The following is a 23498-nucleotide window of genomic DNA, read 5'->3' on the forward strand; positions in this document are numbered from 1 at the left end:
TCTATGGGTGCAGCAGGGAGCAGCGCTTGGTGGTGGACGGACCCTTTGAAATCGGGGGTCCTCCAGCCACAGCTCTCCCCGCTCCGTTCTCGCACCTATCAGGCAATGGGGGCATACCCTAGCGATATGGCCCCCATTGTCTCAGATGGGAATACCCCTTTAAGTCTTGGAGCAGCGCCCGGGGACACGAGCCACATTCCTGGGACGGAGGAGTCACCGTTTCCATCACTGGGATGAAGAACGTGTTCCGTGAGGAAATGTCTCAGAAGCCTGCACTATCTGATATCCTGTTGGGCGAGTTCAGACATGGGGGGCGCTGGCAGGCCTGGCTGTAGGCGGGCAGCTTATACACGGCAGCTGTCTGGGATTCCTTATCAGGGGGCACTGGAAGACAGGACCCCGTGGTCATCCCCTGTCACTGAGCCCAGGGTGGTCCACAAAGAAAGGAGCAGCTGTTATACTGCCATATCGTGCTCCCTACGCCCTGCTCTGCATAGTATCTATGATCAACGTTGGACAGGAAAAGGAAGCCAAGACAGCTCAGGGAGGTGCGTACCCACTGGGTGTCACATATTTAACCCCTTCACCAGCTCAGTGACTTATAATGGGGTCCGTCAGGTTCTCATGTGTCGTCCGTCATTTTACCAGAAAAAAAATATGGCACTTCGTTGTTGCACGTGAAAAGAGTCTCACTTTTTGATGGCCATCAGAGATGCTTTTACCACTTGACCAGCAGGGATATGATTAACCCTTCAGTGCCTGGGATATTGCTATTAATCATATCACTCCCCCCCCCCTTAGATCACCAGAGACATTAGCATTTAGGCCTCTTTCACACGACCGTTTTTTTTTCCTGTTTTGCGGGCCGTTTTTTGCGTTCCGTATATGGAACCATTCGTTTCAATGGTTCCGCAAAAAAAAAAACGGAATGTGCTCCTTATGCATTCAGTTTCAGTTCCGTTGAAAGATAGAACATGTCCTATATTTGGCCGCAAATCACGTTCCGTGGCTCCATTCAAGTCATGGGTCCGCAAAAAAAACCGGAACGCATACGGAAATGCATCTGTATGTCTTCCGTATCCGTTCCGTTTTTTCTGAACCATCTATTGAAAATGTTATGCCCAGCCTAAATTTTTCTATGCAATTACTGTATATTCCATACGGAAAAACGGAACGGAAACACAACGGAAACAAAAAAAACGGAACAAAGGATCTGTGAAAAATGGAACGCAAAACACTGAAATCGACATACTGTAGTGTGAAAGAGGCCTAACCCTGAGAGCACCAGGGTTAAAGCATTTACCCCTTCACTAACCTAGATCCCTAGGGATATTGCCATTAGAGAGGTCGTATGAGAATGGGGCTGAGCTGCAATGCCACACGCGGCCCATAGACAAGTGTGGCGCTGTTACTGAGGCAGATAGCAAATCCGTCAGTAGTTGTCACCCAGCTTTCCAATGAACAGATAAAGCGAATAGACAACTGAAGAAAATTGTAGACTACTAGAAAGAAAAAGACGTCTCATGTCCTTACTGTATATATTGAGTCCTCCCAAGTGCCCAGGGACTCTGGGACTATCATGAAAGGGACAAGGGACCTGCCTATACCGTACCTGCACAAGAACCTTGCTGTAGCTGGTGCCAAGGACACTGTGGCTTACTGGGGCAGTGAGTGGTACTGGGGCACTGTGGCTTACTGGGACAGTGTGAGTGGTACTGGGGGCTCTGTGGCTTACTAGGGCAGTGTGAGTGGTACTGGGGCACTGTGGCTTACTGGGACAGTGTGAGTGGTACTGGGGGCACTGTGGCTTACTGGGGGCTCTGTGGCTTACTAGGGCAGTGTGAGTGGTACTGGGGCACTGTGGCTTACTGGGGCAGTGTGAGTGGTACTGGGGCACTGTGGCTTACTGGGGCAGTGTAGGTGGTACTGGGGCACTGTGGCTTACTGGGGCAGTGTGAGTGGTACTGGGGCAGTGTGAGTGGTACTGGGGCACTGTGGCTTACTGGGGCAGTGTAGGTGGTACTGGGGCACTGTGGCTTACTGGGGCAGTGTGAGTGGTACTGGGGCAGTGTGAGTGGTACTGGGGGCATTGTGGCTTACTAGGGCAGTGTGAGTGGTACTGGGGGCACTGTGGCTTACTAGGGCAGTGTGAGTGGTACTCGGGGGACATTTCCTTCACCTGGGCATTATCGCAGTAAGTCGCCTTTTTTATGTGTCAAGGATCGGGACAATTATTGGTGACAGACATATGGTGCTCATTTCCAATAATGACCCCATGTAAATGTGTCGCCGATCACCCGACGAATGGGCATGCGCTTGCTTGTCAGACAATGACATCTTTTATGCGGCACCAAAAATCATTGTTTGTTAGCAGCACATTGCTCTGGTAAACAGGGACGCGCTGCCGACAAACAATGAATCAGTATAGAGATGAATGATCACAGAGAGGATGGCTGCTGAATGAACAGTTCTTTCATGATCATCGCCTTGAGCATTGCCCCACGGAAATGGCTCCTAGCCGGAGGTCCCAGCTCGACTGTGGATCTAATAACCTGATCTAAAAGCATCAGAGATTCCTACGATACCGCTAGCTCTGCCCATTAGATCTGTGAGCGCTGGAATCCAGCAGCCGTCTGACTGATCGTGGGTGGCACAACTGGCGCCATTGTGACTGAGGTTAGGATGGCCGTATGCATTTCATAACATGCCGAGCACAACAGAGCTGTACTATGCTACAATATATTGGACCATGTGCCCCCTGGGCCATCTGATGGTGCATTTCAGACCCTGCATAAAAAATACCGCCACATACAGCCCTGTAAAAATGCAGGGGTATACACATGATCCAATAAATACGCCAATGTGCGTATCATGACTGGCACTCTTATAGGGGTATTGTGGCTGGCACTCTTATGGGGGCCTTATGGCTGACACTCTTATGGGGGCATTGTGGCTGACACTCTTATGGGGCATCATGCACTACTATGGAGGCCTCATGGCTGACACTCATATGGGGGCAATGTGGCTGGCATTCTTATTGGGGCATTGTAGCTGGCACTCTTATGGGGGCCTCATGGCTGACAGTCTTATGGGGACCTCATGGCTGACACTCTTATGAGGACCTCATGGCTGACACTCTTATAGGGCATCATGCACTCTTATGGGGGCCTTATGGCTGACACTGTTATGGGGGCATTGTGGCTGGCACTCCTATGGGGGCATTGTGGCTGGCACTCTTATGCGGGCATTGTGGCTGGCACTCTTATGGGGGCCTCGTGGCTGACACTGTTATGGGGGCATCGTGGCTGGCACTCTTATGGGGGCATTGTGGCTGGCACTCTTATGGGGCATCATGCACTACTATGGAGGCCTCATGGCTGACACTCATATGGGGGCAATGTGGCTGGCATTCTTATTGGGGCATTGTAGCTGGCACTCTTATGGGGGCCTCATGGCTGACAGTCTTATGGGGACCTCATGGCTGACACTCTTATGAGGACCTCATGGCTGACACTCTTATAGGGCATCATGCACTCTTATGGGGGCCTTATGGCTGACACTGTTATGGGGGCATTGTGGCTGGCACTCCTATGGGGGCATTGTGGCTGGCACTCTTATGCGGGCATTGTGGCTGGCACTCTTATGGGGGCCTCGTGGCTGACACTGTTATGGGGGCATCGTGGCTGGCACTGTTATGGGGGCCTCGTGGCTGACACTCTTATGGGGGCATTGTGGCTGGCACTCTTATGGGGGCCTCGTGGCTGACACTCTTATGGGGGCATTGTGGCTGGCACACTTATGGGGGCCTCATGGCTGGCACTCTTATGGGGGCACTTTCTGCCTTTCAGCATCCTGGACAACCACACATCCCCCTTTCAGTAAACTACCAGTGCTGGTGGTGACGCAGGCGCTGAGGATATAGTCATTTTAGGTCAATGTCCCGTAATGATAAAGCGAGAGCCCTGCTATCCAGGTCACATATCAGACAGCAGCAGCAGCTCTGGGTGTGTGCACAGCAGCTGTCATCCCTCTCCCCGCACTAGCAGTACTGCAGCTGACAAGTGACGACCATAGATACGCCCCTCGGAGTCCTCATGCCGCGGCCATGCTGGGGGAGCTTTTCTATATAGTTAAGGTAGTTTGGTCTCCACAAAGATGGCGGCTGCGAGCAGTCCTGGAGCAGACCTGCTGAGAAGGGCGGGGATCGGCTCCCATACTAGGTAGTGGGCGTGTTCATGCTGTGGGCGTGTTCACTGCTGTCAGGACTGTGATTCACCCGTCCATCAGCCGCACCCTGTCCGGATCCGGAACCGAGAGAGGAACGGGGACCACGGAACCTGCGGCGAGAGGGTGAGTGCCCGGAGCCGAGCTCATCTGTATATCAAGTACTGGCGTGTACAGAGGGCAGTTCTGTCATATGTGTCGTGTATGTCGCTGTATGTATGTGTCATGTAAGTAGTTGTATATTTGTATGTTACATGCAGGTTCAGGGGCGGACTATGCCATTTTGTATGTATAGCAAAATACAGTATTATTATTGTACTATACTGCACCGCATGGAAGGCTTGGATACAGCAGCTATTATCACACATGATGGGCTTAGATACAGCAACTCAGCAGGCAGTATCACATATGACAGGATTAGATACAGTGTCATCAGACTGTATCACATATTATAGGATTAGATACAGTGTCATCAGACTGTATCACATATGACAGGATTAGATACAGTGCCTCGTCAGACTGTATCACATATGACAGGATTAGATACAGTGCCTCGTCAGACTGTATCACATATGACAGGATTAGATACAGTGCCTCGTCAGACTGTATCACATACATCCCAAATTAAGAACCCCCTGTAGTGTAATAACTTAGTACCTCTCACCCGCTTATTCCCTGGAGAATGGAGCTCAGTATACCCTCCACCATTCCCGGCCTCTCGCTGAGCCCTGATGATGTCACCGCGTTGCACCTGCTGCTGGGGAGTGCACCGGCCGGGTGAGCGGTGGAGCCGGGATCTCAACCATCTCTGTATCCTCAAGATACAGAGACAGGTGAAAGCGGGACTGTGCCGCCAGATCCCGGACGGTTGGGAGGCGTCACATCACACATGATAGGATTAGATACAGCAGCTCAACCGATGTACCAAACCGTCTGATGAGTCCCTGTATCTAATCCTATGTATGCACATGACTCTGGTATCTGTATACATGGTATATGTGTATGTACATAGATGAGACGTGACCTGTGTACACAGGATGTGTAGTTACATGCATAGTGTTATGTACACGCTGTATCTGTGTAGTGGTTTGTGTGTATATGAGCAGGGCTATGTTTAAAGTTTCATGGTGTGTGTGTGTGTGTGTGTGTGTGTGTGTGTAGGCGTGCTTGTATGTTTACTGTGTGGTGTGTGTGTGTATAGTGTGTGTGTGTGTGTATACTGTATGTGTCTAGTTGTATGTATGCATACTGTGTATAATGTATATGTACATTGTGTAGTTGTCTGTATACTGTGTGTATACCGTATATGTGCAGTGGTGTGTATACATTGGGTCACGCTCGCATTGTTACCGGCGGGCTATTCCTTGGCACCGGGCGCAGCGCCCACCCTCCCCTGCTCCCTCCTGCTGTAGCTCCGTGCACACCAGAGTCCTCCTGCCCCTGATTTGGGCGCTAGCAGCACGGTCTTCCGAGACTTATATACTGATGGCCTGTCCTCCGGATAGGTCATGAGTATCTGATCGGGACTCCCGCCGATCAGCGGTTTGAGAAGGAACCGGTGCACCTGTGAGCGCCGCGGCCTTCTCCCTGCTCACTGAGCACAGCGCCGTACATTGTATAGTGGCCGTGCTTGGTATCGCAGCTCAACCCCATTCACTTCTATGGAGCTCCATGTGACCGATGAACGTGACGTCACACAGCCTAGGAGGAGCTCCTGCGCCTTCTCAAACAGCTGATCGGCGGGGGTCCCGGGTGTCAGATGCCCCTTATCATCCTTCTTCTATGACTGCACAATCCAGCGGTACCCGGTCATAGTATGCATATGGCCGGCATTAGTCTGCAGTCGCCACACCCTGCGGGTCGTTGGCACCCTGCCCCCACGCTAGGAGTCACTCCGGACCCGTCCAGGAGATGCTGGAAATAAGCCGCCATCTACTGTCCTCCCCGGCTCAGCCATATCTCATAGTAATAGCTAGCTGTTCTCTACCCCCGGGGCAGGAGGTGTGTGTGACAGGATTGCAGGGGGGCCTCTGTAGTTTAGGAGGGAGCGGTTGCAGCTCCGCATTCTTCATAAACCGGCCTGACCGGTAGTACATGTGTCATACATCTGCCGCCTGTGTGCGTAGGGAACAATGCCGCCTGCGGAGCAGCCCCAGCCCTGACTAAACGATCTGCTAATCGCTGCAGGGCAGACTTTCCCTCTATCACCTGCACGACCGGTTCCTCCAAAAAGGAGGATACTGTATTTACTGTACGGAGCAAAGGGTGCGGTCATTGTCAGCAGAGCGTGCGCCAGTTATTTAGCAGGAACGCACTGAAGGGCCAGGTGATGATCTGTAGTCCTCCGACCTTTTGTAGAAGCGATTGCCCGTGAGCGATTGCCGACTAGCAGGGTTATGCTGTGTAGGATCAGTAGGGATGCTGCACCCACGTGGGTGGTCCTACACGTGTGCATCTAGGGACAGTCCATTTTAAGGGGTTTTCCTGTAGATGGCAATGTTATAGTTGGGAGGGGAAAATAATAAAATCTACAGAACACCGAACCCAAACCCGAACTTCAGTGAAGAAGTCCAGGTCCGGGTCTGGGTACCACAGTCCAGTTTTATTTTTTTTATCACGCGGATACAAAACGCATTGCTCCCGCGTGATAAAAACTGAACATCGGAACGCAATCGCAGTCAAAACTGACTACAATTGCGTACCTACTCGCACAATTTTCACTGATCGCAGACGCAACGCATCCGGACCTAATCCGGACACGCTCGTCTGCAAGGGGCCTTAGGCGCACCCGGCAGTAGATGTCAGTAATGTGAGCGCTCATGTTTGATGTGCATTATTTTTTTTTTTTCTTTTCAGTTCTAGATAGACTGCAGCAATGTTCCTGATCAATCGAGGTGGTGGAGGCGGTGGCGGCAGTTTCTTTGGTGGCGGCGGTGGTGGAGGCGGCGGCGGGAGAATGTTCGGAGGAATTTTCAACATGCTCAGGTAGGTAGCAGTGCAGGTTTTTCATAATTGTAGGCGACCACAGTCTAAATGCGGAAAACAGCGCCTCTCTCAGTCTTGGGCTGCATCTGGTATTGCAGGCAGCTTCACTGACTTGAATGGGATGGAGCTGCAATATGAGATACAGTCCATGAGCGGCGCTGCGCAGGGTATGGAGGAGTTTGCCGCAGGGTGTCCGCCTCCCAGTGTTTTCAGTGGGAAGCTGCTCTGCTGTTTGCACGCCTGGCGATTTAAAGCTGTGACGACGCTAAGAAAGGACTGACGCCGGTGGAGGCCATGGCAGGTGTCTGCTGCCGGTTTAGCTCCATTTAATAGGGCTAAACCATGGCATTACAGGGCATCTGTCAGCAGTTTTTTCACCTATGACACTGACTGACCTGTTACATGTGCGCTTGGCAGCTGAAGGCATCTGTGTTGGTCCCATGTTCATATGTGCCCGAATTGCTGAGAAAAATGAGGTTTTACTATATGCAAATGAGCTTCTAGGAGCAACGGGGGCGTTACCATTACACCTAGAGGCTCTGCGCTCTCTGCACTGTGACAGGACTAGGCAGGAGTGATGACGTTTACACTGCCTGGTCCTTACCTAGAAAAATTATTACAATACTCAATACCACACAAAAAATACCCACACATTAACCCCATGTTGTCCATTATATGAGGAGGTAGTTGACGGGGCTAATATTAATATGAGGCACATGGCATTATTATTATGGACCTCCATGTGCCTCGCATTAAGGGCTTATTCAGGTGACCATAGTGTTTTTCAGTCTGCAAATTGCGGATCTGCAAAACACGGATACCGGCCCGTGTGCATTCCGCAATTTGCTGTTGTCTGCCTCTTTTGCGGCCCCTTTGAAATGAATGGGTCCACACCCGTTCCGCAAAATTGTGGAACGGCTGTGGACCCATTTATACGGTCGTCTGAATGAGCCCCAGTAGTAAATGACACCATCAGTAACCCCACGTTGCCCATTATATGAGGTACATGATGGCCACTGTTCCTATTAATGTGAGGCACATGGAGGCACTTATGTAATAAGACCAGGTGCCTCACATTAAGGCTCCATTCACACATCCGCAATTCCTTTCCGCATTTTGCAGAACGGAATTGCGGACCCATTCACTTCACTTCCCATTCAATTCCGGGTTCGCATTTCCGTTCCCGGACAAGAATAGGCATATTCTATTAGTGCCGGCGATGTGCAGTCTGCAAAATGCGGAGCGCACATCGCCGGTGTCTGTAATTTGTGGATCCGCAAAACGCACACGGATGTGTGAATGGACCCTAATACAGACACAGACCTGTAAAAACAGCAGGAAACGTCTCCTGCAACAAGATCCTCCTGGATATTGAAGGTTGAAGAACCTTTGACAGTGCCATTGCCATGTGACCAGTAACAACTGGATGTTACTGGTCACGTGGCGATGACATCATCAAAAGTCCTTTAACCCCTTAGTGACCAGCCTGTTTTGGGCCTTACTGACCAAGAGTTTTAATTCCTTTTTTCATTGTCACCTTCCAAGAGCTATAACTTTTTTTTTTTTTTCCCCCCGTCTATATAACTTTATGAGGGCTTTTTTTTTTTGCGGGAAAAGTTGGCGTTTTTAATGGCGGCATTTTGGGGTACACAGAACTTTCTGATTAACTTTTATTAACGCTTTCTGGAAGGTGGAAGGGAGATGAGGAAAAACAGCAATACCGCCACTGCGTTTTTACGTTATAAATTTTACAGCGTTTATTTTTCGGTATAAATAACATAATATCTTTATACTCTGGGTCAGTACGATTACAGTGCTACCAAATACATATAGATTTTTTTAACGTTCTACAATTTTTTTGCAATAAAACCCCCCTTTTTTTTTTTTTGTTAAAGAATTTTTTTTTTGCATTGCCGCTTCCCAAGACGCATAACTTTCTTATTTTTCTTTCTATGGAACTGTGTGAGCGCTTGATTTTTTTTTCAGGACGTATTTTTCTTTGGTATCATTTTGGAGTAAATGGCGCTGTTTGATCGCTTGTTATTAAGTTTTTTTTGGTGGCAACTAAGAATAAATGAGCAATTCTGCGTTCACCTTAGGGTATAATTTACGTGATATTTATGTAGTCCGGGTCATTATGGACTCGGCAATACCAAATACATGGGGTATTTTTATTTTATTTTTGCAGTTTTTTCATTGAAGAAAAGCGTATATATATATATTTTTTTTATTGAATAAATGTGTGGTGTTTTTTTTACTACTTAAAGGGGTTGTCTCATCATGGACAATGGGGGAATATTGCTAGGATGTCTTATAGGTGCAGGTCCCACCGCTGGGACCCGCACCTATATCGAGAACGGAGCCCCCCATTTATTTTCTATGGGGCCGGCGAAAATAGCTGAGTGCTGGCCCGGCTATTTCCTTCGGCCCCATAGAAATGAATAGGAGCGGGGGCCACACATGCACAGTACGATCCCATTCACTTCTATGGGGAGCCGGCTTGGTGGTGGCCGGACCAGAGTCCTCCAGCCACCACCTTGAGGGGCTCCTTTCTCGATTATAGGTGCGGGTCCCAGGGGTAGGACCTGCACCTATAAGACAATGCGATATGCCCCCATTGTCCATGATGAGACAACCCCTTTAATAGTCCCACAAGTGGACTATAACAAACAGCTTTTTGATTGATTTTAGGATGCAATGCACTATCCCTATAGTGCATTGCATTTTAATGTCAATGCTATACTGACATTGACCATAGAGGCGCAGCCTGCTGGAAATTACTAAAGGCTGGTCTGGGGTCTACATCAGACCCCAGCCTGCCTTTACACACATCGGCACTCCGCGATCATATTTGCGGGGTACCGATGTGAGACAGAGGGAGTCCGCTCCCTCTGACAGCACTTTACGTGCAACGGGCGCCATTTAAATTGTTAAACAGCCCAGATCGGCACTGCTGCGGGTCCGGGCTGTTAGAGGAGGACCGCGGCACTCATGCACTTAGACAGCCTAGCCTAAGGCCCCTTAGTGATCACCGTAAAAGGGCATAAGGGTGGTCACTAAGGGTTTAACATAGAGTGCCGTGGTATTGTAGCTCAGTCTCATTAACTTCTATGGGGCTGAGCTGCGCTTTGCTGTCTTTCGTCCTGAATCGAGGGACCACTGCGGGCACCCTACATCTGGGTGACAAAAAGAGTGCTGCCAGATTTTCTTTATGGAGATATATATTATTAATGAGATGTTTGATGTGATTTTAATCTGTAATCTCCCGGTTTCTGTTCTTTCCAGTGATGCAGCTGCAAACTACAACCCGACTCCTCCGGTGAGAGAATGTCCTGTCATTTATAAAACTGGGCTTTAATAAGGGCTCCTTACTAGTCGTAGGTTGTTGGGAATAATCATGTGGGTCTGGGATTACTCAGTAATGTCCGTTGCATCTATGGAGCCAATAGGTTACCCGCAGGTCTGCCTTAGATATAGGACTATGCCAGGACAATCTAGCGCAGCAGGTTAGTAGTTCGGCTACAATAGGTTTGGAGACCCTTTAGAACAGTGATGGCAAACCTTTTACAGGCTGAGTGCCCAAACTGTAACCCAAAACCCACTTATTTATCGCACAGTGCCAACACGGCAATTTACCCTGAATACTACAGTCCAATATAGAATATCTTCCATGTACTTTATCATGTAGCTATCATAGCCTGCCTACATTCAGTGCACTGCCGGTGCTATTCATAGTGAACCCGGCGCTGATGAATGGCAGGAAAAGTCTAAGGCATATTGGTACACCATAGACTTTTCCCAGGGTGTGGGTGCCCACAGAAAGGGCTCTAAGTGCCGCCTCTGGCACCCGTGCCATAGGTTCGCCACCACTGCTTTAGAACTTAGACTTCTCCTTTCCTTCTTTGAGTCCATCATTGCCTAATTATTCCCCCCTTTTCCCCAGCCCCCTCGGAGCCATATTTCCGTCATTCAGTCAAACGAGAGCGAGGAGGAGCGAAACTTCCGTCGGCTTTTCAGCCAGCTGGCCGGAGATGTGAGTACTGGGAACATGTTGGCCTGTGTTCCAGGCTTGGCGCTGTCGGTGTTGTCGTAGGGAAGGGCGTTCAATGATTCACAACGGTTAATGTTGACTCGTGTTTCTCTAGGACATGGAGGTCAGCCCGACCGAGCTGATGGGAATTCTCAACAAAGTCGTTTCACGACGTGAGTTTTGTATCACTTCTTTATGTTAATTAAAGGGGAAGTTCAGAAAACGGGAACACCCCGTTCCGTACCTTCTATTTACAAAGGGGAGAAATTATTTGTGGTTGAACAGAGATTACTGAGTAACAAGCTAAGGGCTCATTCAGACGACTGTATCCGTTTTTGCGTCCACATGTTGTGGATGTGCAAAACACGAACACCAGCTGTGTGCGTTCCGCGGCCAGCCCTATGATAGAAATGCTTATTCTTGTCTGCAATTGTGGACAATAATAGGACATGTTCTATCTTTTTTGCAGGGTCGCGGAACGGAAGTACGGATGCAGACGGCACACGTCGTGCCGTCCGCGTCTTTTGTGGCCCCATTGAAATGAATGGGTCTGCAGCCATTACGCAAAATAGCGGAACAGATGCGGACACGTATATACGGTATTCTGAATGAGCCCTAAATAACAGTTCAGAGAAGAGGAGTGAGGACCTGCTCATAAGAGGTTACAATCTATGAGTCAATAGTGTGAGAGGTTCAGATTATGGAGATGGTTAATCTTAGATTATCAGACTAAGATAAGGTGGGGCTATAGGGCTGTACAGCGCTGGGGAGAGCTTTGTGGATGCGGGTGATAAGTATGAATAGTTTTTTAGAGTGGATAGACAACCAGGGCAGTGACTGGGACAGGATTGCGTCATTGGTGCAGCGACTGTTACAGGATAGCACTATTAGCTCAGTGACTGGCACAGGTCAAAGGCATTGGTGCAGCGACTGGCACAGGGTAGAGGTATCAGTGGAGCAGAAATCGGTGCAGCGGATGGCATAGGTCGGAGGCATCAGTGCAGCAACTTTTACAGGTCGGAGGCATTAGTGCAGGAACTGGCACAGGGTGGACTCGGTGTAGTGGGATGGACCGATAGTTCAGCCTGGCTGCTGGATTCAGTATAGATTGCAGAGGGGAGAGTTTAGTGGGGGGGGGACAAACGATTAGTAATTGTACAATAGTCAACATGAGAATGAATCAAAGCAACTAAAGGAGATTGTGCTGTTCGGAGATGTTTTCTGAGGTGCAGGAAGCAAAAGCGAGAAAGTAATTGTCTATAAGGAATTGAACATTATGACAAGGGTGTAGTCGTGCTGCCCAGGAATTATGGTAGTGCCACTGTCTGAAATGGAGACATCAGGTTTAGGCAGGTTAGTAGGTAGTGGATGTACAAGAGTCCTCACAGATCTTGGCTGTCCATCCTGCTGCTGGCGATAGTATAGGCACAGCTCCTAGTCCTGTGCCTGTGCTGTACCTTTATGGTGCAGGAAGGGGTTAATGACAGTTGCTGTTCCAGGTTGTATATTTGCAGCCTGATTTGCATTCCCTTGAAGTTCCCCTTTGTCCGGCTGTAGATATTTGTGTATAGACCCGGCCTGTGCTGCGGTTGCCTGTGTTCTGCTCGGCCTGTGCTGCGGTTGCCTGTGTTCTGCTCGGCCTGTGCTGCGGTTGCCTGTGTTCTGCTCGGCCTCTGCTGCGGTTGCCTGTGTTGTGCTCGGCCTCTGCTGCGGTTGCCTGTGTTGTGCTCGGCCTCTGCTGCGGTTGCCTGTGTTGTGCTCGGCCTCTGCTGCGGTTGCCTGTGTTGTGCTCGGCCTCTGCTGCGGTTGCCTGTGTTGTGCTCGGCCTCTGCTGCGGTTGCCTGTGTTGTGCTCGGCCTCTGCTGCGGTTGCCTGTGTTGTGCTCGGCCTCTGCTGCGGTTGCCTGTGTTGTGCTCGGCCTCTGCTGCGGTTGCCTGTGTTGTGCTCGGCCTCTGCTGCGGTTGCCTGTGTTGTGCTCGGCCTCTGCTGCGGTTGCCTGTGTTGTGCTCGGCCTCTGCTGCGGTTGCCTGTGTTGTGCTCGGCCTCTGCTGCGGTTGCCTGTGTTGTGCTCGGCCTCTGCTGCGGTTGCCTGTGTTCTGCTCGGCCTCTGCTGCGGTTGCCTGTGTTCTGCTCGGCCTCTGCTGCGGTTGCCTGTGTTCTACTGGGGGTTCACGCTGTAATCCTTATTTCTTTTAGATTCAGACCTGAAGACGGACGGGTTCAGCATCGATTCATGCCGCAGCATGGTGGCAGTCATGGATGTATCCTTTTACTAATCATTTTAGATTCCTTAAATCCCGCATTATATAATTCAGGAAGTCTGACAATCCGGCTCAGGATCCCCTTTCCATACAACCGTCCGACAATTCAAGATATTTTTAATCCACCAGGTCAGTTCAATTCTGGATTAAAGAGACCCTGATCATGCTGGCGTGTCAGTGTCCGCTGGGTAACGCCCTGAGGTTTCTTCCTGTCTGATTTGTACCTATGACACCGGCTGACCTGTTACATGTGCGCTTGGCAGCTGAAGGCATCTGTGTTGGTCCCATGTACATATGTGCCCGCATTGCTGAGGCAAATGATGTTTTAATATATGCAAGTGAGCCTCTGTTACGATTACGTTACCATTACGCCTAGAGACTCTGCTCTCTCTGCAACTTCTGCACCCTCGCACTTTGATTGAAAAGTCCAGGTGTGATGACTTTTTCACTGACTGGCCTTGTCAAAGTGGAGAGGGTACGGCAACTGCAGGGAATGCAGAGCCTCTCGGTGTAATGGCAACGCCCCCGTTGCTCCTAGAAGCTCATTTGCATATGGTAAAACATCATTTTTCTCAGCATTGCGGGCACATATGGACATGGGGCCAACACAGATGTGTTTAGAAAAAAGACGACTGAGGGGAGATCTAAATACTATGTATAAATATATCGGGTCAGTACAGAGATCTCTCCCATCATCTATTTATCCCCAGGACTGTGACGAGGGGACATCCTCTGCGTCTGGAGGAAAGAAGGTTTGTACACAAACGTAGAAGAGGATTCTTTACGGTAAGGGTACTTTCACACTAGCGTTTTTCTTTTCCGGCGCTGAGTTCCGTCCTAGGGGCTCAAATCCGGAAAAGAACTGATCAGTTTTATCCCCATGCATTCTGAAGGGAGAGGATTCTGTTCAGGATGCATCCAGTTCAGTCTTTTTTTTTTTTACTGATCAGGCTTTTCAGAAAACCTCCGGCCAAAAAAACTGAACACTTTGACTGGACGCCGGATCCGGCACTTTTCCCATTGACTTGCATTAATGCCGGATCCAGCGCCGTGTGTTCTGTCCAACCGGATCCGGCTTTTGCATGTTAAACCCGAAAAATGTGGGAAAAAAAGTTAAAGTTCATAAATGGCGGATCTGTTTTTTTGTAATCCATTTTCAAACATTTTTCCGGATCCGGCGGGCAGTTCCGACAACTGAATTGCCCGCCGGATTCAAACATCGCTAGTGTGAAAGTACCCTAAGAGCAGTGAGACTATGGAACTCTCTGCCTGAGGAGGTGGTGATGGTGAGTACAATAACGGAATTCAAGAGGGGCCTGGACGTACCTGAGCAGCAGAGCGAGATCTTCCATGATCACTTTGTTATTGCAGGTAGGTAGATCCCCTGTGTTGTCTGGTTTCCTCCTGAAGCCAGGCAACCCCTTGCCGCCGTGGGTTCCAGAGGTGCCCGTGCAGTAACCACGCCAGGAATGGACATGTCCATACTTATTGCTGTCTAGAAAGCTGCACGTGAAAAATGCTGACCTGTGCACATGAACTGTGGTGCAGTTTTAGTGCAGATGCCGCATGGTTTTTGGCACAGAATCCACACTGAAACCCGCACCATGAAAGGGGTTGTCTCATCTGAGTCATTGGTGGAATCTCACCCACAGACGTGAATGGAGCGGTGGCCGTGCGTGTGCTCTTCGTTCATTTCTGTACGACTTTCGAAAACAGCTGAGCGCACTCAGAACGCAGCGCATTCGCAGTTCACTCTCCTTCACTTTCAGGGCCAGTTTTGGAACTAGTTGTAGGTCCCACCTCTGGGACCTGCAGCTATCTGAATCCGTGGCCTATCCTAGCGATATGCCTCTAATGTCTAAGATGAGACAACCCCTTTAACTTCATTGGAACTGAGCTGCAGTACCTCACACAACCTTTGGACAAGTGTGGCACTGTTTCTGGAAGGAGGCAGGCATGCTTTTGTAACCCTGTGCAGCTCTTTTATATGTTTTATTAGGGCCATCACGTAATCCAGAATATCCGATAGTCAAGTGCCAGGGGTTTCCAGTACTTTCGGGAAAGGCTATCAGTATTAAAGGAATGGACAACCCCTTTAAAGGGAATGTAATTGGATACCAAAATAGTTCAACCCGGTGCATGAAATCCTACAAAAATTTTACTCTGGACGCCCATGTAATGATTTTCTATCTATTATATATACAGGGCCGGTGCAAGGATTTTTGCCAACACAAGCGAAGCTACATTTTGCCCTCCTCTGTGTGGTCCTGGTATCTTCTGTCTGCTTCAGGCAATCGCTGGTTTGAGGACCGTATTTTTCGCCCTCTAAGACGCACCGGCCCATCAGACGCACCTAGGTTTTAGAGGAGGATAATAAGAAAAAAATATTTTCCATTACACCTCAGCTCACAGCCCCAATCAGACTCCCAATGTTAATCAGACCCCCATGTCCGCCATCAGACGCCATCCATCATGTCTTCCATGTCCGCCATTATGCCCCCATGCCAGCCATCATGCCCCCATGTCACATCGGCCCTCCATGTTACATTTCTCCCCCGCCATGGCACATCACTGTGTCCTTTTTACATCACCCCCTGACCCCTATTGTCACATTTGTCCCCCCCCACCATGGCACACCATTTCCCAATGGCACATTTCTCCCCTCCATGGCACTGCCACTGGCGCTCACCTCTACCACTCCAGTCGGCAGTCTGGCTGTGTGTGTGACTCACAGCATAAGTCACCACCAGCTCCCTCCAGTCCCTGCTGCTGCCCGCTGCCACGAGCCACGCCAGTCACACCCAGTGACCGGCCGTGCTCACTCACGTGCTGCTCTGTGAATGGGCTGCCGCTGGGGCCACATGCTGCGCAGCTGCGCCGGCTTGGGGGGGGGGGGGGGGGGAAGGTCGGCGCTGCGGTGCAAGAACTACTCAGACTCAGAGTACTTGCACCGTCGCACGCAAGTGAATTGCTTCTTTTAAAAAAAACTAAAACAAAAAAAGGGGTTTATATTTCCGCCCACCCCTTCTCTGCCTGGGTGCGCCCTAAGCCGCTTGGTCTGCCTTGTGGTAGCGCCGGGCCTGTATATATATTCAGACCTAGATACGTCCCCTGGTTGATCCATATGTGCTCTTGCAACCTTTTTTTTATTTGAGACCTATAAAAATGAAGCAACTTTGAAATCTACAGTTTTTTGTGTTTGTGGATCCCATGCAGGCCTATGGGTTTCCATGGTTACAGACTCCAGGCCGACCAGGTGTAACTCCGCTCCATTTGCTTCGCCTCCCTTTTAGCCTACAGATATGACACCTAGATCTGCATAGGAGCTGTGTACTAAAAACGGCAGGATGTTTTTCATCAAAACTATTTGCAAAGTTGCTTAATTTTTAAAATTTTAGAATGGCTGAATGGGCAAAAACTATTCTTGCGGTATTATGCCTTAATACTACATGCAGAGCGACAGCACTGGGAAACTGGGCTTCGAGGAATTCAAATACTTGTGGAACAACATAAAGAAATGGCAGGTAAGGAAAACGGGGCACAGTGCGCTGTGACTGCCTGACACTTCTGTGCCGTCTGCTAGCTGTAGGGGGCAGTAATGGGCCATTAGGGGAGGTTTACAACGTGTGGATAGGACTAATACAATTATGCACTTTTGGCAAAGCGAGGGTTATAGGGGCCACTATTCATCAGCAGGGTCAGTCCGACGTCCGTTGTGATTGTGATGTAGAAGATAATGTCCCCCCCTCCCCCACTGTAAATTATCTGAATATTCTAAGTTTCCATCATTCAGTGACCACATAATAGCACGAGGCTGAACACCTGGGGGGGGGGGGGGGGATTCTCATGCTCTTATAATTTACATCAAGGGGACAGTATGGATGTTTAAATTATTATACATGGCTCAGCTGCTGCTGAACCTCTTTTTGCAGAGTAAGGGGAAATTCTTGCGCAACATTAATTGATACAAAACTGCATTCAGTTGAAATTTATATTATGAAGTTCTGCAGCATCTGAGGTGTGTATTATGAGGTTCTACAGCAGCTGAGGTGTGTATTATGAGGTTCTGCAGCAGCTGAGGTGTGTATTATGAGGTTCTGCAGCAGCTGAGGTGTGTGTTGTGAGGTTCTGCAGCAGCTGAGGTGTGTGTTGTGAGGTTCTGCAGCAGCTGAGGGGTGTGTTGTGAGGTTCTGCAGCAGCTGAGGGGTGTGTTGTGAGGTTCTGCAGCAGCTGAGGGGTGTGTTGTGAGGTTCTGCAGCAGCTGAGGGGTGTGTTGTGAGGTTCTGCAGCAGCTGAGGGGTGTGTTGTGAGGTTCTGCAGCAGCTGAGGGGTGTGTTGTGAGGTTCTGCAGCAGCTGAGGGGTGTGTTGTGAGGTTCTGCAGCAGCTGAGGGGTGTGTTGTGAGGTTCTGCAGCAGCTGAGGGGTGTGTTGTGAGGTTCTGCAGCAGCTGAGGGGTGTGTTGTGAGGTTCTGCAGCAGCTGAGGGGTGTGTTGTGAGGTTCTGCAGCAGCTGAGGGGTGTGTTGTGAGGTTCTGCAGCAGCTGAGGGGTGTATTATGAGGTTCTGCAGCAGCTGAGGGGTGTGTTGTGAGGTTCTGCAGCAGCTGAGGGGTGTACGATTAATTTTTTTTGTTACTTTTATGCTTTTTTTAGGCTGTCTACAAGAGATATGACACTGACCGATCAGGAACTATTGGCAGCAGCGAGCTGCCCTTGGCATTCCAAGCTGCAGGTGGGTAGTAGCTCAAGGGGAGGAAATTGTCAGGAGCAATGGGATCCCACTGGTGCACACAGGGGATGTGATTGGTACATCTACCCCACTCACCAGCCCTGTGTGTGCTTCCAATATCCTTGGTTATTCCTCCTGGAAATGCTTGGTTAATGCCTGATGTGTCCTTACACACTCGCTGTCCAGTCATTGCCGGCAGTGTCTAAAGCCCCTATTAGACTGCACAATAAGAACAAATCCATGAAAAGTATAAGGGATTCCTACTCTGCACACTGGATAAGTCAGGCAGATCTGATAAAAGCCAAGCGCAGAGCGCTCCGAGAGGAGCTGCTTCACCTTCAGATAAGGTTTACGTCCCCTTTAAAGGTTTTTCCCCTCTGTCTCCTGCAGCCTGCACGTATTCTCTTTCATTGCAGGCTGCTCAGTGAGAAATCTGTCAGACGGCTGAGTCTATAGCCTCTATATCTGCTCTTCTGAAATCTAAGCTCACATCTTACAGCCGCATAAAAAAAAAGCATTTAAAGGGTTATTCCCATCTCGGCCATTTTTGTGGCAGTCGGATGTGAATTCTGTTCAGTTCTAAAGATGCGAGACCAGAGCGAGGGGATGCAGGCTGAGCCGTCAGAGAGCTTGACTTACAGGTTTAAAGCTGAACAGGTCTGAGTTGCCACCAATGTCAGATAGGTGTCGGTCCCACCTATCCCCAGAACTGGACCCCCATTTCTGTAGGACTGCCGTAAATAGCTGAGCCCTGGGTCGACCATCTCTGGCAGTCCCATAGAAGTAAATGGAGCAGTGCTAGTTCTGAAAATACCCGCCCCTGTGCTCGGCTATTTACTGCAGTCCCACGGAAATGAATGGAGGGCGGCCGCATATGCACATCTGCTCTCCGCTCATTTAAGGGGTCCAGAAGTGGGACCCGCACCTGTGTGATATTAGAGGCATATCCTAGTGATATGCCACCAATGTCTCAGATAAGACATCCCCTTTAAGTGTACCTATCTTGCTCATTGATTTTTTTATTTATTTGTTTATTTTTTTTTTTTTTTAGGATTCCAGCTGAACGGTGAATTGTATCAGATGATCATTCGCCGTTATTCCGATGAGAAGGGAGAAATGGACTTTGACAACTTCCTCTGCTGTCTGGTGCGGCTGGACGCCATGTTCCGTAAGTAACGCTAAAGGGATATTCCCTGGGAAGCTCTCCAGCCAATGTGTACAGTGGTAGACAAGGATCCTCTGTTGTCACTGTCTGGGGAGCCCAGCGGTCCAACCTCTCGGATCCATGATTGTCAGTATCTAGAGAACGGGCAACCCCTTTAAAGGAGTATTCCAACATCTCTAGATCCTGACGATCTGTTTTTAGGGTCTTGTTACACTGTCGGATGTTCAGAAAGGAGACCGCCGATCGCCCATAAAGTGGTCAGGTCATCAGTATAGCCCGGCACCCCACTGATCAGCTGTTCTCAGCAGCCACTGGTGCTGCAAATAACACAGTGGACGGAACCAGAAGCAGACCTGGCATGACCACTACATATGGATGGAGCTGCCTGCTTACGGCTGTATCTGCTGTGTTACTTCCTGTGCCAGTGGTCATTGGTAGGGGTGCTGGGTGTCAGACTCCCACCCGTCTTACATTCATATCCTATTCTGAGGATCTACCTGATATCCTTAAAGGGAACCTGTCACCTCCAAAACACATTTTAAACCACGCGCGCACGATGTAAAGGCCCAGCGCATGCGCAGAGATAGGAAAGCGGCCGGCTGAGTGCGGGAGCCGGGATCGCGCAGTGACAAGGAGTGCACCGCGCATGTGCGAGCCTTCCACGAATCCTGCATCACAGCAGGATGTCAATCACAGTGAAGGGAGACGGGTAAGGGACGGGCTTAGCTTGACTTGAAGCAAGGAGGCCGCTGCCCCATTGACTTCAAGATGACTCTGAGGATAGCGAAAACACAGGTTAAAACAGCGTTTTTATAAAGTACACAACAACCAGTGGAGGAATGAAAAACATGATTAGGAACACACTGGGGGCTACTGTAAGGTAATGATGTCGGTGTAAAATGTGTTTACGAGGTGACAGGTTCCCTTTAATATCGACAGCCCCTTTAAAAAGGACCTGCGGCTCTGCTGAGTTGTCAGATCTTTTCTGACCCATTCTCTGTATTGTCCCATTCCTCTGTTGTTCTTCCTGGAAATGTATAAATAAACTGACAATTGGCTGTTACCATTGCCCTCATCAGTAGGGCGTGTCCCTCTTTATTCTTACACTATCAGCACTGATTGGGCAATGCCAGGCTATGTAGGGGCACACTGTATTGACAAGGGAGATGGAAACAATAGTTGAGTAGTTCCAGTAACCACCATGTAATACCCATTCTGGGGCATCTATTCCTCTAGTAATCCTTCTAGAAGTTTATGAATGAATTGCTAGCACTTTTAGATGAAGTTCCACATGAGTGTTACCAGTTGGGGGGTGTCCCTGCACCGTTTGACACTGGCAGCACTGATTGGATAGTGTCTGAATGTGCAGAGAAACACCCCCAACTGGTAATGCCCATCTGGACCTTCATTGCAAAGTGGTCCTCTTAAAGTGAATGTGGCTGAGCTGCAATACCCAATACGCCACTAGACTAGGGTGGCACTTTTACTTGGGGGGGGGGGGAGGGAGAGTCCTTTTTTCCGACTCTTGTTCTTGTCCTGAAACATCGTCCACCGGTCACAGACTGATGGCCCTGAGAGCAGTGATATCAGGAGCCTCATAAGCAGGAGGAGAGTTATGTCCGGATATGTTTTATTCTTTACTTTCTTGCTTTCCAGGTGCTTTTAAATCGTTGGATAAAGATGGAGATGGGAAGATTAGGGTGACGATGCAGGAGGTGAGCGCTCTGATGCTTTGGTTATTAATGAGGCAATGGAAGTAGGTTTAGATGAAGTGAGGACTTGCTATTCTGCTGGTGCAGTCACTGTGTACATACATTACTTATCCTGTATGGATCCTGAGTTACATCCTGTATTATACTCCAGAGCTGCACTCACTATTCTGCTGGTGGAGTCACTGTGTACATACATTACATTACTTATCCTACATTATACTCCAGAGCTGCACTCACTATTCTGCTGGTGGAGTCACTATGTACATACATTACATTACTTATCCTGTACTGATCCTGAGTTACATCCTGTATTATACTCCAGAGCTTCACTCACTATTCTGCTGGTGGAGTCACTGTGTACATACATTACATTACTTATCCTGTACTGATCCTGAGTTACATCCTGTATTATACTCCAGAGCCGCACTCACTATTCTGCTGGTGGAGTCACTGTGTACATACATTACATTACTTATCCTACATTATACTCCAGAGCTGCACTCACTATTCTGCTGGTGGAGTCACTATGTACATACATTACATTACTTATCCTGTACTGATCCTGAGTTACATCCTGTATTATACTCCAGAGCTTCACTCACTATTATGCTGGTGGAGTCACTGTGTACATATATTACATTACTTATCCTGTACTGATCCTGAGTTACATCCTGTATTATACTCCAGAGCCGCACTCACTATTCTGCTGGTGGAGTCACTGTGTACATACATTACTTATCCTACATTATACTCCAGAGCTGCACTCACTATTCTGCTGGTGGAGTCACTGTGTACATACATTACATTACTTATCCTGTATGGATCCTGAATTATATCCTGTATTATACTCCAGAGCTGCACTCACTATTCTGCTAGTGGAGTCACTGTGTACATATATTACATTACTTATCCTGTATGGATCCTGAGTTACATCCTGTATTATACTCCAGAGCTGCACTCGCTGTTCTGCTGGTGGAGTTGCTGTGTACATACATTACCTATCCTGTATCATACTCCAGAGCTGCACTCACTATTCTGCTGGTGCAGTCAATGTGTACATACATTACATTACTTATCCTGTATGGATCCTGAGTTACATCCTGTATTATACTCCAGAGCTGCACTCACTATTCTGCTGGTGGAGTCGCTGTGTACATACATTACTTATCCTGAATTATATCCTGTATTATACTCCAGAGCTGCACTCACTATTCTGCTGGTGGAGTCACTTTATACATACATTACATATCCTGTACTGATCCTGAGTTACACCCTGTATTATACTCCAGAGCTGCACTCACTATTCTGCTGGTTAAATACAGTATATGTAGAAAACAATTTTACATATGTTATTTATTTGTATGAAATGTAATATCTGTAATGAATCTACCTTCCATAGAATACAGTGGGCAGGATAATTTTTGGGTTATTCTTATTAATAGTGAACCAAAAACGTGCCAGACTAATACCCAGTGTATTAACTTATGGGGTTGCCCAAAAGTAGGAAAAAACGGAAACGGCGCCACAGCTGTCTATGGGTTGTGTCTGGTATTGCAGCAAAACTCCAGAGAAGTTAATAAAGCTGAGCTGCAGTACCACATACTACCTGTGGAGAGGTGAGGTGCTGTTTTTGGAAGAAAGCAGCCACGTGTGAGACGACGTCGGCTTCACATTTCTTTTTCTTTATTTTTTCCTGCAGTGGCTTCAGCTGACCATGTATTCATGAAGCAGGAGGAGGCGCCGTGGAGCTGTGAAGACCTCCCCCCGCTGCCCCAGCTGTATACATGCCTGATTTTTTTACACTCCTTATCTTTGTAAACTGCAATAAACAATATATTTTACACTGTAATATTGGGATATATGAGCCGCGTCCCCAGTGCTGGTTGGCGCATGTCTCTGTGTGATGCTTCGGATCTGCCCTGTGATGCCAGGTGAATGACAATCAATCCAGCCCGTTCATCTGCCCAGTGACTACAGTCCACAGGCAGTCGTAAGTCAACCAACCGGTCCTGTGATTAGCGCATCGGCCCTGCATGGGAAATAGGGCTCAGGACTGAATGGGGCCACAGTGCAGTACTCATAGTCTTTGGGGCCATGATATAAAATATTTCAGGGGGGCTGGGAGGAGTTGGGAATGTTTCTGTATTTTCTTGAAAACCTCAATAAAACTGGTTTGATCACAAAAAGAAAAATCGGGCTATGTTCATCAGATTCATATATCGGAGGTAAAAAAACAGTACTGTAATACGGGGCCACCAGACAGGGGCCCACTACGTGTCCAGCCATATGGACCCTCTGTACTGCCGTGCAGTCTCTGCTGTATGCATGAGCGAAGCTAGAACCTGCAGCTCATCGGTAGCCAGATGGTTCATGTTGGTAAAAGCATGGCACATG

At 48.8% G+C, this 23498-nt stretch overlaps 1 protein-coding gene across 2 annotated transcripts; it reads left to right on the forward strand.

Moving 5' to 3' along the window:
- Positions 1-339: 339 nt before the first annotated feature.
- CAPNS1 (calpain small subunit 1) lies at positions 340-23296 on the forward strand. Of its 2 annotated transcripts, none has more exons than XM_044268518.1 (11): positions 340-548; positions 7081-7209; positions 10495-10528; positions 11153-11242; positions 11355-11412; positions 13436-13500; positions 16956-17024; positions 18152-18230; positions 19279-19395; positions 21049-21107; positions 22804-23296. In XM_044268518.1, the coding sequence occupies exons 2-11, from the start codon at positions 7100-7102 to the stop codon at positions 22828-22830; spliced, it is 708 nt and encodes a 235-aa protein (XP_044124453.1). In that variant the 5' UTR covers positions 340-548; positions 7081-7099; the 3' UTR covers positions 22831-23296. The 2 variants fall into 2 exon arrangements, with proteins under 2 accessions (XP_044124453.1, XP_044124452.1); XM_044268517.1 differs by lacking the exon at positions 340-548 and adding an exon at positions 4217-4350.
- The last annotated feature ends 202 nt before the right edge of the window (positions 23297-23498 follow it).

Source organism: Bufo gargarizans, chromosome 9, assembly GCF_014858855.1.
Source record: "Bufo gargarizans isolate SCDJY-AF-19 chromosome 9, ASM1485885v1, whole genome shotgun sequence".
In the NCBI taxonomy this organism is placed as follows: Eukaryota; Metazoa; Chordata; class Amphibia; order Anura; family Bufonidae; genus Bufo; species Bufo gargarizans.

Excerpts from the sequence above, each read along its gene's own strand:
- CAPNS1 (XM_044268518.1), top strand. The coding sequence starts at position 7,100 with ATGTTCCTGATCAATCGAGGTGGTGGAGGCGGTGGCGGCAGTTTCTTT. Across the intron at positions 11,243-11,354 it reads TCAGCCAGCTGGCCGGAGAT|GACATGGAGGTCAGCCCGAC; the intron begins GTGAGTACTGGG and ends GTGTTTCTCTAG. Across the intron at positions 13,501-16,955 it reads GCATGGTGGCAGTCATGGAT|AGCGACAGCACTGGGAAACT; the intron begins GTATCCTTTTAC and ends TACTACATGCAG.